At 40.3% G+C, this 16,798-nt stretch overlaps 1 protein-coding gene across 30 annotated transcripts in view; it reads left to right on the forward strand.

Annotated features, from left to right (window-relative positions):
- Cdc42bpa (CDC42 binding protein kinase alpha) overlaps positions 1 to 16,798 on the forward strand; it is a 205,528-nt gene that overhangs the window by 58,779 nt on the left and 129,951 nt on the right. For 22 of the 30 annotated variants that reach the window (XR_001784122.2, XR_001784125.2, XR_001784127.2 and 19 more), the window contains one exon: positions 12,648 to 12,731. Coding sequence is in view for 26 of the 30 variants with exons in the window: in XM_017320119.2 (XP_017175608.1) it covers positions 12,648 to 12,731 (84 nt within the window). In the remaining 4 variants the exon portion in view is untranslated. Of the gene's footprint in view, positions 1 to 5,787; positions 5,946 to 12,647; positions 12,732 to 16,798 lie in introns of all 30 variants that reach the window. The other 8 variants (XM_017320130.2, XM_011238803.3, XM_030253509.1 and 5 more) reach the window with 1 other exon arrangement.

Raw genomic sequence — 16,798 nt, forward strand, 5'->3', positions numbered from 1 at the left:
AGTAAAAGCTGGTGTTTACCAGAAGATTAGAAATTAGTGCAATCAGTCAGCTTTGTTTCTGGTACCATCCACCGTTATTTTAAGTTACCCTATTGGAATATGTAGTCTACAGTTAACACATATCCAGCTAGTGTTAGAGTTACTCTTTTACATGGTCAGGCCTGGTAATCACCAATAAAACTTCTATTTTAAAAATTTGTATTTATGCTACAGAAAAGAACACACACAAAGAGGGTATGCCCTTGGAGGCCCTAGAGATTTACCTCAGAAAGAACTTCATTTGATAGGGTGCCTGCTATCTCTTTTAACTCATTCCAAATCTAGAAAGCAACTACTTACTAAGAGGGACTGTGGACCTATCTTCCTTGTTGGGAATTCCATTTCATACTTAGGAAATGTGAGGTCACATCATTCTCTCTCAGTCTTGCTCTGCAGCGAGAGCTAGAAGGGGAGTATTTGGAGCAACAGGCACTGCTTAGAACACTAGTATGTATGAAAGTCCTTATTAGGGAATTTAAAAGGCTGCTTTATAAAGTCTGGATCTGTCCTAGCAGGAGGCTGAAGGATAGCCAGGGTTTAAAGTTATTTTCTGTAAAAAAAGAACTCTGTTCCTTACAAGATCAACTTGTGTGTCTCAGGTTTGGTCCAGTCGAGAGCTCTACTCTAGAAACTCCATTAGTCATTATGTAAGTTCTTGAATATTATCTGAACTGACAGAAACTGAGCTGAGAACAAAGCCATGAGTTCTGGTATTCACCTCTAATTTCAGCCCATAGGAAGCTGAGGCAAGAGAGTTTGATGACAGCTGACTCTACATTCCGAGACTGTCTGTTGGTGGGGATGGTAAGTGGGGGTCAGGAATTCCCATTTCCATCACCATGCTAATCTGGCATGTCATATTTAAGCATATAAAAATGCTTGGGAATCTGGTTTGGGGGCTATGGTAGGCCCAGACTTTTCCCAGGACTGGTGCATTCTAACTAGGATGTCCAGTTTTACTGTAGAGTGGTTGCTTCCTCAGAGACACCTTTATTACCCAGCCTGTTTCCTAAGAGCAGTTAGCCAGCCAGTCTCCAGGAGGTTGCCAACAGTATGTATGGCCTCTTGACAGTTTGTTAATGTCAGATACTTCAGATTTGGGCTACAAGAAGTCAATATATACAAAAGAGACTTTATCTGCCAGTCCATTCTTATAGATAAGAATTTTGATTTCTGCGTTGAAGTTGTAATGAAATATCACTTTATTTAGAAAGGGCTATTACCCAAATGGCAGTTTTCAAACACTCAATGGATATAGGGAAAGGAGCTGTCTCTCACACATTTGGTATAAATTTTACTAGTGTAGCCATTACTGAAAACAATGTGGAGTTTCCTCAAAAAACCAAACATAAAACTAGAAATGGAATTGTCATATTGTCCACTAGTCCCAGTAGACATTTATCTAAAGGAAATGGCATCAGCACACTACAGTGTTTATTAAGGTATGTTCACAGTAGTCAAGATCTGGAATCAGCTGATGGGTGAATGGTTAAAGAAAATGTGATACACACATATACAAGTGGGAGATCATTCAGACACAAGAATAGTGAAATGCTGTCATTTGTGGCAACATGGATGCAACTGGAGGACACTGTGCTTAGTAAAATACTCCAGCACAGACTAACTGTTTTCAGTCACTTGTGGAAGCTAAAATGGTTTGCATTCATAGAATGGGAAAGAAGAAGGGAAACGAGGAGAGGGAAAGGGAAGATATAGCAGTCATTAAAATGGGAGGATGACAGGAGGGTAGAGAAAGGTTAGCTTAGATAATGAGAACCAAATATGGTTGGGTAGGGGCAAGTCTGTACTGCATTAGGGTGACTGTAGTTCACCCCAATTTACCATGTGTTTCAAAAGCACCGACACAGAAGTGTTGAGTGTCACAGGTCTTAGAAACACCAGTAGCATCAGTGCTATCATTTACTGGTGCTTAGGTATGCTGTTGTTTGTTTGTTTGTTGTTGTTGCTTATGGGTTCATAATCTGTGACTATTATAAATCTGCTTAGTAGACTTTGGGGGGGGAGAGAGAGAGAGAGAGAGAGAGGAGGGGAGGGGAGGGGCAGGGCGGGGCAGGGCGGAGAGGAAAATGAATGAATGAATATTAACATCTGAAGTTAAAGGTGTGTGTGTGTGTGTGTGTGTGTGTGTGTGTGTGTGTGTGTACATGCACCAGCTTCTAGAGGAAGGATAATTTGTGATGGAATCTATGCATCTGGAATTAGGATATTTGTGATTTTTTTGGTAGCTATCTGGTCATGCCTTTGTTGGGTGGATGTTCACATCTAATCCTGTTCTGTTCATTCTGGATTTGTAGAATTATTTGAAATATTGTTTTTCATCAGCTGATATTAGTCTTTTTGTTTTTTTTTTATGGTTTATCCCTTCAAATATATATTTGTCATTTCATGAGATTGAGGAGTTCAACTTTATGAGGATCTCCTATTAAAAGCCATTAAACTTAATGTGGGATCAAACTGAAGAGGTTGAGCTACTTTCTCTAAAAGGCTAAACTTGGTTTCCAGCTTTTGATCTCAAAAGTATATGTATCCAGTAGTGGGATTGACAGTTCAGCCAACCTTACACAGCCACTTGCCAGTGCAACATAGTGGTGTTTACATAGGAGCCTTCAGAACAACTGTCAGAGGGCACTTGTCAGCCTTAATCCATGTGAGGCAATAATTGACAGAAAGGAAAGCGATTTCTCATCTCTATTTTCAACCCTTGCCTTTTGAGTGTAAGAGCTTGGGTGCTTTCTTTAGAGGCAGAGCTTTCTCACCCACGTGTAACTTGAGTGTTGGGTAGAGGAAGGCTGACGCCTATTTTTAAACAAGAGAGAGAAGAGGAGTAGAGTGACTTTGGGTCTTACCCCTTGAAGATTCTTCTGATTGCTTGGAATGATGAGCATGTTACATTTAAGGTGTCTGGAGTCAGAGGTCCAGTCGCATGGCCTCTGTGTGAGTCATCACTTGCTGGTCCTTTGAAATCATCATGTTTGGAAATCAGTGAGAGAATTGATGACAGGAAGGAACCAGTGGGAGAACCGAGTACAGGAACTGAAGCAGGCCAGGAATGAGTTTATAAAACAGAGCAAAAGTGCGCGGCCTCTCCACTGGGATGAAGGGAAGACTGGACAGCTTTTTGCTAGCGTTTATGCCCAGCACTGTTGTTTCCTTTGTATGTGCTGGTTTTGGCCAGGAGCTGTACGCAGTGTGAGGGAGGGAGAGAACAGAGTACCCTCTGTCTGTGGTGCTCAGCGTGCTGCTTTTTCTCCCTGGGTTATGATCATACTGTCATTTGGCTAATGAAAGCAATACTTACTGGTTTTTGATTTGGGTCATAGTCTAATTAATTAGCAAGAGAAACCGGCACTTTATGGCACTGGTCTCCACTTTGTAATTTGGAGCACTTTCCCAGTTAACTTAAATTTATCTATTAGAGTTTTTTATTATTATTAATCATTTCATTCACTTACATTTCAAATAATAATTCCCCTTCTTGGTTACTCCTCACCAACCCCTGCATCCCACTCCCTCTCCTCCCCTCCCCTTTGCCTCTATGAGGGTTCTCCTCCACCCATTCACCCACTCCTGCATCACCTCTCTAGCATCTCCCCACGCTGGGGCATCAAACCTGCCTTCCCTCCCATTGATATCAGATAAGGCCATCCTCTGCTACATAGGTATCTGGAGTCCTGGCTCCTCCATGTATACTCTTTAGTTGGTTTAGTCCCTGGGAGCTCTGGGTGGTCCAGCTAATTGAAATTGTTCTTCTTATGGGGTTGTAACCCCCTTCAGCTTCTTCAGTCCTTCCTCTATCTCTTCCATTGGGGTTCCCAGGCTCAGTCCGATGGTTGCCTGTGAGTATCTGCATCTGTATTGGTTCTTGCTGGTAGATCCTCTCAAGGAACAGCTATATCAGGCTCCTGTCAGCAAATGTTTCTTGGCATCAGCAATAGTGTGGGGGTTTGGTGTCTGCAGACAGGATGGATCCCTAGGTGGGGTGGTCTCTGGATAGCCTAGCCTTCCGTCTCTGTTCCTTTTTTTTTGTCCCTGTCTTTCCTTTGGACAGGAATATTTCTGGGTTAAAATTTTTGAGATGCATGGATGGCCCCATCCCTCTACTGGGGGTGTATGTGCCTATCTTCTGGAGGTGGTCTCTATGGGTTGTATCTCCCCTTTGTTGGGTATTTGACGAAAGTCACCATTGGCTCCTGGAATCTCTTGCTTCCCTGGAGTCTGAGGCTTTCTAGAACTTTCTTACAAAAAAAATTTTTTTTTTCTCTTTGTAAACCTGACTTTTTGTGTCTCTGTGTATAAAGTCCATTATATGGAATTTTAAAATTTACTTTCAAACATGAGAAGAAAATAAATAATGGGCAGTTAGAAGAAGCAGGGAAATGCTAAAATATGCTTTGTGGAGAAATGGCATTTGTGAGAAGGGTGCCATGTCAGGTCCTTGGGGGAAGTTGGAATAGCAGTAACATTTTTTTGTTTTGTTTTGTTTTTTTGTTTTTGGATTTGGAAGGAGGGTCTTGGAAAAGGTTTTCAGTAGACACTTAGAACCAGAAAAATGGGAGACTGAAAGCTGGAAAGGAATTTTAATGGGACAAGAACAACAAAGGAGAAGATGGGGAGGGGCTGGGATCAAGATTTCAAAGGTATTGTCATCCTTGAGGAGTGATAGGGACACTTTTCTGGGGTTCGAAAGGAGAAGGAGAAAGGTTCTTGGAAACATGGGGACATTTAAATGCAGTGTAAAGGACTCTGATCTAGATACTGTGTTTGGTAATTGTGGGCATCAGAATAAGTAGGGCAGTGGTAGCACGTGGCAGTTCAGAACATTGGGGACAAAGGCTGGCTGGACTGGTACTTACAGGTTCATCTGAGGCTGAGCTACTGAAAAGGGAAGCAATAATAAGATATAGTTATTTCACAGAAGGGGTCGACAAAGATTGAAGTACTGTAAGATTATGATCCCTCACTAGGATACGTGCGTCAGATAGGTAGGGACAAACAGATGTGCTCATAGCCCTACTGCCTGGAGGATTTAGACTGCAGTGCAGTGCTGGGAGTTTGGAGCAGACAGCCCAGTGTCAGTTGAGTTAGTCACAGGCACTGACACAGAGTCCTCCCTAGGCAAATCAGAGTGTTTGATTCATGACTGACAGTGTTTGAGATTTAACATGAGAAGATATGTTTCTTTTTTGATACACACTTGCTCTATATGTGCATTGATTAAACTGTGTACAATAAAAATCACACAGCTTACTGATGATTTTCTATACTATTTTAAGACAAAGTCACCCTTATACTTAGAGATAGTATTGGCTGGATTACTTCTCACTTATTCCCAATGCAAGCTCTCCTCTGGACATGCATATTCTGTCGCTTTTACAAGCTAAGTTTAAGAATGCACAGACCTTGAACAGGTAATTATTTCCCTTGAAGTATTTTGTGTTCTACCAGGCTCAGTGGACGGGCTAACCTCTGGCATGGATATCTGATAGGAACATTTCTGTCAGTTTGATACTTTTTCCTCCTATCAATTATGCTTTTTGTAATAGATAGACAAACCATGGAAATAAGTTAGTTTTGAAAACTATTATAAGAAATATACACCATGGGGAACAATACAGAGTAAGATGCAGTTTAAATTCGGCAGCTCTGTGAGTTAAGAATCTTCTCTCTACAACACATTCATGTCAGTTACTGCTTAACTTAACGCTGGGTTTTCCTTTTTGCTTTCAGGAAAACCTTTAACTTACGCCCTGGGTGTTACCTGTCCACAGCTTCCTGGTGGCTCACCGCTTCTGCCTGCTCCAGCCTTGCTCCGGCAGCTTCCAGGCTTCTGGGCTTCAGAGCTTGTTGTGAAAGCTTGCTGCTTTGGCCTGCTACCCCTGCTTCAGGTGTCAAAAGCTTTTAATTAGCTTGCTTCCTTTCATTACCTGGTTCCTTATATGTCCAAATAGCTTAGTACTAGGCCCTGAAAGGGGAGAATACCTGTAGGCGTTTACTTTTTCCTAAGGTCTTTGGCTCAGGCTCTCCTGAGACTCCTGGGAGAGGAAACTCAATTTAGTGCATGCTTTGCCTTTGATGGTGCTGGTCTGTAGTCCAAAGGACCCGCAGGTGTGGCCATGTCATATTTTATAATCTGTGTCTGTTTAATTTGTTGATGCCCAGGATGTACTAATTTTAAATATTTTGGCTATTGCTGCTCTGTGTATAAATTATGATGTTTATCAAGAGCACATTTCTGGCTGTTTAATAAATAGTTTATAGAGATTTTAGATTTTAGTCCTTTGTTTGTTTCTTTCTTTCTTTAGTGCTGGGAATTGAACCTAGGGTCTCATGTATGCTAGGCTAGGCCTTCCGTAGAGCCACTCCCCTGACCCTAAAATTTCTTTAGTAATATTGATTGATCATTCACAGATTAGTTTTTCAGTTTGTTGTTTATTTGAGACAATGCTTTCTCTGAAGTGCATGCTGGAATGCTGTCCGGGAATGCGTTATATAGCCCAGGCTACTCTCTAACTTGTTTATTTGTGTTTGACACATGATCTTGGTATATAGCTCTGGTTGTATTGGAACTCCCTATATAAAGACCAGGCTAGTCTTGAACTGGAAGCTGGCTGCTTGCCCCTGCCTCCTAAGTGCTGGAGTTACAGGCATACTCCACCACAACAGCCTGACCCACTGTTTTGTTTTGTAAGTGGGGTGGTAGAACACCCTTCAGACTGGTGTAGGGATTAAATGAGTAGCAGATGCAGTGCTTGGCATATGTAGTGTGTATGCAATACAAGCTTTTTCAGAAGTAAGTGCTTTTAGTATTATTAGTAAAAATAATGGTAGGTGCTACATAAGAGAGACTAAAAAGGAAAGAAAGAAATAAAACAATAACTGGTCAGTAGCTACACAGTAAAATCCTGTTTTCAAAGGTGAAACTTTGAAAGCCTGGTAGAGGAGCAGTGTGAGGCAGACTACAGGCTCTAGAGATCATACAAAAGAGGACTGTCACCAGCCTTACTTCTAGGTTTCAACATCCACGCCATAGTATATTTGCAGATGAGAATATTGATCGCTTATAATCTTCCATGTGTATTTACCCACATTAGTTACAAAGCATTCATCTTTCCAAAATGTATTTACTGAGTACTTGTTGACGCCTAAGCACTGATCATATATTAATGAACACAAAGGTAGAAATTCCTAACTCTCAAAGAGCTTGTGGGGAAAACAGTAAGCATTGTACATGGTTATACTATGTGTTGTGTATATATATTGTGCTAAATAATTATAAGAAATAAGGGGAAAAGGAAGCAAAGGAATATAATGGAAAGTCTCACAGGATGTAGTGACATTCCAGTGAGGGAGTGAGACAACAGTGGCCCTGTGGAGATGAAGTGTTCTGGGACTGGGGGAAAATACCAGCAGAGGTCCTAAGATGGAGTTGTGCAAGGTGAGCATAATGGCTCGAGTTGAAGTGAGCTAAAGGTGAGGAGCAGTGGCCAAGGAGGCTGGCAGGCCATACTGTCGTTTATAAGGACTTTGACCTCTTTCTAACTTTAGGAAATCACAGAAGTTTGGATCAAAAGAATGATGTCACTTGAACTACATCTTAACATTGTGTTTGTACTGTTGAGGATAGATTGTGTGAATGAGCACAGGTAGAAAGGTCAGGTAAAACATGGCATGATGCCAAGGCTTATTGGGACAGAAGAGGTGGTTGGTGAATTCTGCCTATATCAGAGGTAGGCTGGATTTCTGAATTTCATACAGAAATGCAGAACTGCTTGGATATTGAAATCCATGAAATACCGTGTGGCCATTTTTACTCTAGACGCTCTAGCCACACACAGCGGTGCACAGCCGATTAGTACAGACTTGTCACGTGCTGACCATTTCTGTACTGTGTGCAGGTTTTCTAGCACCGAAGACTGTTTACTAGAAAGAGTTAAAATCATCTCTGATGTTTTAGAAATGCATCTTTTTTCTTTATAATTTTAAGTCTATATTAAATTTGTTTTGATTGTATGTGTGTAGTCTGTGTGTGTGTGTGTGTTGGGCATGGAACCCAAAGCTTTGTGTTTGCTATGCAAGTGTTTCAGTACTGAGCTACACACCCTACTCTAAGGAAGTACATTGTAAAATGCCATCATCTTATGTGACAATTGACTTTTCTACTTTGAAATACAGGGTCTAAAGTGGGAGTTCTGAGACAAGTTTATTTTTGCTGTTTTTCTACTGCCGTGAACACAGAAATAATTTGTAGTTTTAAGATAGAGGAACAGATCAGTGATCCCTTTGGAAGCTTCATAATCTTTTTTCCTCGTGGCATCAGTTTGATAATTCTGGGATGTTTCTTGAGCTTTTATTTCCCTTAACCACAAATCATCCCAGAAAAGCTTTTAGGCAGCTCATGAAACTGTTTTAAGGTATTGTTGAAGTGTTTTAAATTCTTTGTTTTCTCCTTTGCAGTAGCCTGGTCTTCCTTACTACCATGCACATATGTGAATTGAGTTTCTTGTCCTTACCGTATACTGCCACGCGTATAGCTAGTGTTCATGTTGTGACCAAGATGAGGGGTATGTGGTAGAAAGGCAAATAAAAATCTTACCTCTGAAGAAAGTTAGAAGTATTTCATCTTGTATTATTTTCATGTTTATCCTTTTAATATATGGCACGGGCATTTACAATTTATGTTCATGTATTTATAAATTGTGATCTAAAATGTTTTATAAACTTACGTTTCACATATTGTGAGTATGAGCTTTTCTCTATCAAATAGTATTCTCAATATTTCTTCACTCACATGAATAATTCTTTGTTGGTTTATTGTATTTTGTCCATTTCCTCTTTAAGAATATTTAAGTTAGTTCAGTATTTTATTAGTGAAAACCATATTGTGTTGAACTTTATGACTTGACATTTAATTCGTATGTTGATATTTTCAATTGAAGGAATTTCTGGCAATTGAAGAGCTGATTCTCTTAGTACTAAAGGATTGTGAGATGTACTGGCTGCTGCATAAGCATAGTCGATGAACAAGTAGCAGTTAGGAGATGGGGAGAGTGGGTGCTTCATATAGACTCACGGTGACAGCTCACACCTACTGAACACTTAACTGGACAGCAGACCCTGTAGTTAGCATTTTATATGCATATTAATTATTTTGATCTTTGCTACATCTATATAAGGTTAGTACATTTATTAAACTCACTATTGATGAGAAAACTAATTGAAAGACAACTGCTTCAAAGAAAAAACATAGAATCATACAGTTAAATGATAAAACTAAGATTTAAAACCAGTAGCCTGGCTTCAGATTCTCCTTTGCCACCATCTTCCGGACACCCCCAATAAGTGTTGGAGTGTTCAGTGGGCGCTGGCCACTCTCATTGTCACCTCTTCTGTGAGCTGTCTGACCACACCTAAGCTTGTTCTGAGTCTAGTATTCTGGGACTCTTGGAAGGTAATTTAGTGCAGATACTTTCAAATCACACTATCAAGGCTTGAAGCAGCACTCCATAGCAAGTCTGTTCATGATTCTGAAGTAAAGCATGGTTTGTTGTTGTTGTTGTTTTTACAGTAAGAGAGATTAAGAAAAAATATGAATAATATCCTGGCTTTATCACATACTGCTAAATGAGTTATGAAGTTTTTTGGCTTTTGAGATTGCAGTGGATGGATTATAGACCTGGGTCAAAGTCATAGCATACTGCTTGACATTTGAACACTCCCGGTGTTGTTGGGCATGTTGAGGTTAGAAGACAACTTGGTTCTCCATTGGGGGCCCTGTGTTCCATCTTATAGATGACTGTGAGCATCCACTTCTGTATTTGCCAGGCACTGGCATAGCCTCATACGAGACAGCTAAGAAGCTAGAGAAAGCACCCAAGGTGCTGAAGGGGTCTGTAACCCTATAGGTGGAACAACAATATGAACTAACCAGTACCCCCAGAGCTTGTGTCTCTAGCTGCATATGTAGCAGAAGATGGCCTAGTCGGCCATCACTGGGAAGAGAGGCCCCTTGGTATTGCAAACTTTATATGCCCCAGTACAGGGGAACGCCAGGGCCAAGAAGCAGGAGTGGGTGAGTAGGGGAGCAAGGCGGGGGGAGGGTATAGGGGACTTTCAGGATAGCATTTGAAATATAAAGAAAATATCTAAAAAACAAAACAAAACTATACGCACAGTATAATTATAAAATAAACAAGATTGACCTGTTTTAAAAAAAAAAAAAGAAGAAGACAACTTGGGAGAGAGTCAGTTCTTACCCCTGACACAGGCTCTCTGATCTTTGCTGCTGTACTGTGTACTTAAGACTACCCGGCCTGGAATTTTCTGAATGATTCTCCTGTCCCTGCCTCCCATATTGCTATAGAAATGTTGAGATGACTGCTGTGTTACCACCACATCAGGCTTTTTACAGGGGTTCAAAGACTGAATTCAATTCGTTAGGCTTGCTTGTGCAGCTAGATATTTTACTGAGCCTTCTGCCTGCCATATCTTCTACCATGTTAATTGACTATGTGACTGTTTATGACAGCTACTGAGAGATGTTATGCACTGATTTTAATTATGTCATCATATTGCTTTAATAACAATATGATCTAGATACAAATGAAGTGCTCTTAATAAGCACATTTGCTATTAAAACATATTAAGAAGTTAGATCTTGGATTTAAATCTAATTTTCTAGCCTTAGAAATACTCCTTTGAACTGTTCAAAAGATCTGTACATTGTTTTTCTTGCCTGCACAGTAGGATGTTGTGATGTTAGCTTTCCATTACTATAACAAAATATCTCAAATAATTGACTTATAAAAATTTTATTTTGACTTATGTGTAGAGAAATTTTAATCCAGCAACATGAATGCTCTAATAAGGCATCACATCCAATGATAGGATCCAGTTTTCTGGGATGCAGACACACCCTGGATCACCATGCGATCTGGCTGGGATGCAGACACACCCTGGATCACCATGCGATCTGGCTGGGATGCAGACACACCCTGGATCACCATGTGATCTGGCTGGGATGCAGACACACCCTGGATCACCATGTGATCTGGCTGGGATGCAGACACACCCTGGATCACCATGCGATCTGTCTGGGATTCAGACACACCCTGGATCACCATGCGATCTGGCTGGGATGCAGACACACCCTGGATCACCATGCGATCTGGCTGGGATTCAGACACACCTTTTAATCTCAAAGTTAGTTTGCTTCCTTCTAAGCAGCCATAGTTGAAAGTGAAGCCTAACTGAAGGGCAGAAAAAGTGACGAACCAGAGAAAGAGTTGGTTCATGCAGCCAGAGGCAAAGCATTTAGTGAGAAGCCAGATTGAATCAGTCATTTTGGAGAGGAGTTTGAGCCTGAACAACTGAGCTCAAACAGCCAGCCAGAGTTCAGAAAGAACTAGAAAGAGTGAGCTTGTTCAGCAGTAAGCCTTGGAGACAACAATTGATTCTTGGTGGATAAAAGATATATTTATACTTATGGTTTTGGAGAGTTCAGTGTGTAATCAATTAGCTGTCTGCTTTTGGGCCTATGGTGAGGCAGCATATTGTTCTGGGAGAGTATGGCAAAATAAAACTGTCCATCTCTTGAGTGGAGCCTGATAGGAAGAAAGAGAGGGAGGAAATAATTAAGTCAGTTTCTAGTCCATAACCCTAACAACTTAAAGGTACCTAACTATTATTAAGCTATATATAATAAAGCGCTATATTGGGTTCTAAACCTTTACCACTGTATGGACATTTAAGGGGCACCCAGTATCTAAACTATGGCAGATAGTATTTGCTTTCTCCAGTGGTGCCTCTCAGTTACTGGAAATGCTGTCCATGAATATTTGCTTTCCTTTCTGTAGTTTAGTTTCAGCCCTATAACAAACCTGACAAGCTGGAAGGGCCTTAGGAGATTATCTAGTTAAACGGAAACAGTGTTGGAAACAGACGTGTAATCAGTTTGTTAACAGTGAAAATGGTCTTATTTTTACTTGGCAGTTTCTTTGTCTGTAACCGGATAAAACTAGGCTGTGCTACCTTTTTATTGTTGGAAAGGACACGTTCAGTCCGCAGTTTATAGAACTGTTGGTCTTAGTTGCTCTTTGGGAATTGGAGGAGGGAGTTATGAACGAACTGGAATATATGTGTAGTCGGCAAGAGCTGGACTAAAGAGCTTTCTCGTTTTCAGTTCATTTTGTATTGCTTGATCCCCCAGAACCTCTGGTAGCTGCATTCTCTGTGACCCCTGTGGATCTGGCATCACTATCTCATAAGACCAGCTGCTTGCATATTGTGTATCTTGGTTAGTTTCTCAGTAATAGATGCTGAGTTTAAATTCCTGTGTAGAAAACTTGGGAAGGAAGATATAATGTATAATAAACAGTAGACACTGTTGACAAATAAAATCATTTGCTTGGCATAATTCACTAATGTAACTTTTAAATTTGACATTATTTAATTTAGGATCTTAGAATTGAGCAGCATTAAAATAATTGATAATTGGTATTTATTTTTTTCTTACAGAGAGGAAAATGGAAAATGGAAAACGTAAGCTTTTTGCCATATTTTAAAAGTTGTATTTCCATTATCTTTTCTAGGTTGCTGTAGTTAAACTAAAAAATGCAGATAAAGTATTCGCCATGAAAATTCTGAACAAGTGGGAAATGCTGAAAAGAGCTGAGGTAAGTCTTTTCTGTTTTGCAACAATTGATGGCACTTAGGTTGTTTTTCATATAGATAAGTTAATATGTTGGTAGTAAAAATCTTTGTACATGAATTTTTGAGTACTTTTGTGAGCTTATGTATAGTCTGAATATGTAGCAAGGTGGACTCAAATTATTAGTGCATTTAAGATTTTTATCAAAATTAACTTTGTGTGTTTGTGAAAAAGAAATTTCAAAATGAAAGAAGAAAGAGTATCAGCCCAACCCATGTCACCAGAATGCAGTCAGTGTAAGGAGGCTGTGAGATAAGTTTGATCTGAAGAACCTACAGTGGAAAGAGAGCAGACAACAGAAAGTTGTCCTCTGTCCTCCACAGGTGTGCACTGTGGCATCTTAGCATACATGTGCATGCACACATGTGTGCACACTTCCTCACACAGGCAATCAACATGTAAAAAGATATAAAGGTAGAGGAAGTATGAAGCGCTCTTAATCACAGATCTTGCGGTGGCTGCCCTGAGATCTCCAGTCTGTAGAGGGAGGTTGAAATGATCTTAGTGGTTGTTTATGGGATGGATCCCAGGGTGGGGCAGTCTCTGGATGGTCCTTCCTTCTGTCTCAGCCCGGAACTTTGTCTCTGTAACTGCCTCCATGGGTATTTGTTTCCCATTCTAAGGAGGAAGGAAGTCTCCACACTTTGCACTTCCATCTTGAGTTCCATGTGTTCTGCAAACTGTATCTTAGGTAGTCTAAGTTTCTGTGCTTATCAGTGAGTGCATAACATGTGTGTTCTTTTGTGATTGGGTTACCTTACTCAATATGATATCCTCCAGATCCATTCCTTACAAAGCCAGACACTATTATTGCATATGCCAACAAGATTTTACTGAGAGGACCCTGATACAGCTGTCTCGTACGAGGCTATGCCAGTGCCTGGCAAATACAGAAGTGGATGCTCACAGTCATCTATTGGAAGGAACACAGGGCCCCCAATGGAGGAGCTAGAGAAAGCACCCAAGGAGCTGAAGGGGTCTGCAACCCTATAGGTGCAACAACATTATGAACTAACCAGTACCCCCAGAGCTTGTGTCCCTAGCTGCATATGTAGCAGAGCATGGCCTAATTGGCCATCAATGGGAGGAGAGGCCCTTGGTCTTGTGAAGATCATATGCCCCAGTGGAGGGGAATGTCAGGGCCAGGAAGCAGAAGTAGGTGGGTTGGGGAACAGGGTGGGGGGCGGGGAGGTACAGGGGACTGTCGGAGAGGAAACTGGGAAAGGGATAGCATTTGAAATGTAAATGAAGAAAGTATATAATAATAATAATAATAATAATAATAATAATAATAAAGAAATGATCTTAAGATAATTTTTCCAGGAAAGGATTTTGTAGGTTGTTTGCATGGTACAACTTTAACACCTTCCAAGTTAAAGTTACTTTAGTGGAAACCCTGTTCTTAGGGTGGGGAATATATTTAAATGTTAGAAGGTATTGCTTAAATAAATGTTTTAATTATTTAGAGTATGTAGCTATGTGTTTTTCAGCACACTTGCCAATTACCAGGCATTATCATATGATATTTTTGTTATATTAAAGCTTTGTTACTGACTTCTTAAAAATTAATGTATCTCATGTTTTTGGGTTCTTTGTTTGATGTATGTGGCTATCAAATATATGTTAAACTATACACTTGAAAGTTAATTCAAAAGTTACTGGGTCCATCTAGGACCCATTTAGGAGGTAGAGGAAGAAAGATTAAGAATTTCAGTTTGTCCTAAGTTTTATAGCAAATTCAAGGTTTGCCTGGGCCACAAGGAGAATTTGTCACAAACAAACAAAAAAACAATGATGATGCTGTGCTATAAAAAATGGAAATTTTAAGATTTTTTTAAAATTTGAAATTCCATTTAGTTTTCACAGTGAAAAAGTTAGATGTTAAATATTCTCTTATTATATGAAAAGATTTCTCTGTAACAGTATTTTGTGAATGAGAAAAGCCTTTATTTTCAAGAAATGAGAAGCTAGACTAGGTGTAATCATTAGTATACTTTATATTTTTGAGTAATGATTTTGTCTCTTATTATCATTATTATAATTTATGATGATGATGATGATGATGTGAGTGTGCATGCGCATAATATGTTTGTATCAGGATAGCCATGTACCTGCCATGGTTCTGTGTATGAAAGTCAGAGGATAACTTTCAGGAGGTTATTTTATCTTTCCTTCATGAAATCTAGGGACTAGACTCAGGTCATCAGACTTGAATGGCAAGTACTTTTTACTGGCTGAGCTATCTTGAGGGCACTATGCATGCAGTTTTGATAGGCTGTATATGATTGGAAATTTGATGAATGTATTTTATGGAAGTTCTTGAGAGTCCTATGACAACTTTGCAGAATTATCATTTATGAATGGACCTCATTTAACTTCTGTTTCAACGTAGGATTTCTTTTTGTTTTAAGTTTTTTCAAAAAAATTTATTTATTATATGTAAGTATACTGTAGCTGTCTTCAGTCACACCAGAAGAGGGCATCCAATCTCCTTACAGATGGTTGTGAGCCACCATGTGGTTGCTGGGATTTGAATCAGGACCTTTGGAAGAGCAGTCAGTGCTCTTAACCGCTGAGCCATCTCTCCAGCCCTTGTTTTAACTTTTAATTCTTCTTTCATATATTAACATCCTGATCACAGTTTCCATTTCTTTCTCTCCTCCCAGCCCCTCCTCACCCCCCAAAATCCACTCCTGGTTTTTCTTCAGAAAAGAGCATGGATAGCAACCAAACATGCCATATCAAATTATAGTTAGATTAGACACCTCCCCTCCTATTAAGGCTGGACAAGGGTCCAAAAGGCAGGCAAAAGAGTCAGAGACAGCCCCTGCTGCCACTGTTTGGAGTCCCACAAGAAGACCAGGCTACACAACTGTAACATGTGTGCAGAGGGCCTAGGTCAGGCCCATGCAGACTCCCATGTGGTTCTCTGAGAATCTATGAGGCCAGGTTAGTTGGGAAAGTGAGAAACTAAGTTTAAGCTAGCTTTGCAGAGCTAGTAATCCTTTTGTTATATTGCTGAGACGTACCATGCTTTCTGGCTAGCCAAGGATGGCCTTAAGCTCTTCATCTTGCTTTCACTTTTTAAGCACTGTGATTGTAGGTCACCACCTTTTTTGTTCATTGTGTTTTTAGAGACCCAAATCATGGAGATAATGTAAAGATAACAATAACAACAAACAGCAACCCCCACTGCCTCCCAAACCCAGAAAATCAAAAAACCCATTTTCTTTAGATACAAATTTTTTCATTCAGAAAATATGATTGAATTTCTTTTTTTTTAAATTAGGTATTTTCCTCGTTTACATTTTCAATGCTATCCCAAAGGTTCCCCATACCCACCCCCCCAATCCCCTACCCACCCACTCCCCCTTTTTGACCCTGGCGTTCCCCTGTACTGGGGCATATAAAGTTTGCAAGTCCAATGGGCCTCTCTTTCCAGTGATGGCCGACTAGGCCATCTTTTGATACATATGCAGCTAAAGACAAGAGCTCCCGGGTACTGGTTAGTTCATAATGTTGTTCCACCTATAGGGTTGCAGTTCCCTATAGCTCCTTGGGTAATTTCTCTAGCTCCTCCATTAGGGGCCGTGTGACCCATCTAATAGCTGACTGTGATCATCCACTTCTGTGTTTGCTAGGCCCCGGCATAGTCTCACAAGAGAGAGCTGTATCTGGGTCCTTTCAGCGAAATCTTGCTAGTGTATGCAATGGTGTCAGCATTTGGAAGCTGATTATGGGATGGATCCCTGCATATGGCAATCACTAGATGGTCCATCCTTTCGTAGCACCTTCACACCACCAGAGTGTCCATTTATCATGGTTTAATACTGATCAAGAACAGATTTTCTTAGCAGGGCCACTGTTGATACTTGGTTATTTCTTGTGGAAGCTGTTCTATGTATTGTATGGGGGGATTATCCTGCCTTCTTCTACTAGATACCAGTAGTATCTTTCCCAGCTGACATAAACAGCTGAGGACAATTTACATGTACATCAAATAAATATCTGGAACGTGCCTTATAGCTACCT

The sequence above is a fragment of the Mus musculus genome, chromosome 1, assembly GCF_000001635.26.
Source record: "Mus musculus strain C57BL/6J chromosome 1, GRCm38.p6 C57BL/6J".
In the NCBI taxonomy this organism is placed as follows: Eukaryota; Metazoa; Chordata; class Mammalia; order Rodentia; family Muridae; genus Mus; species Mus musculus.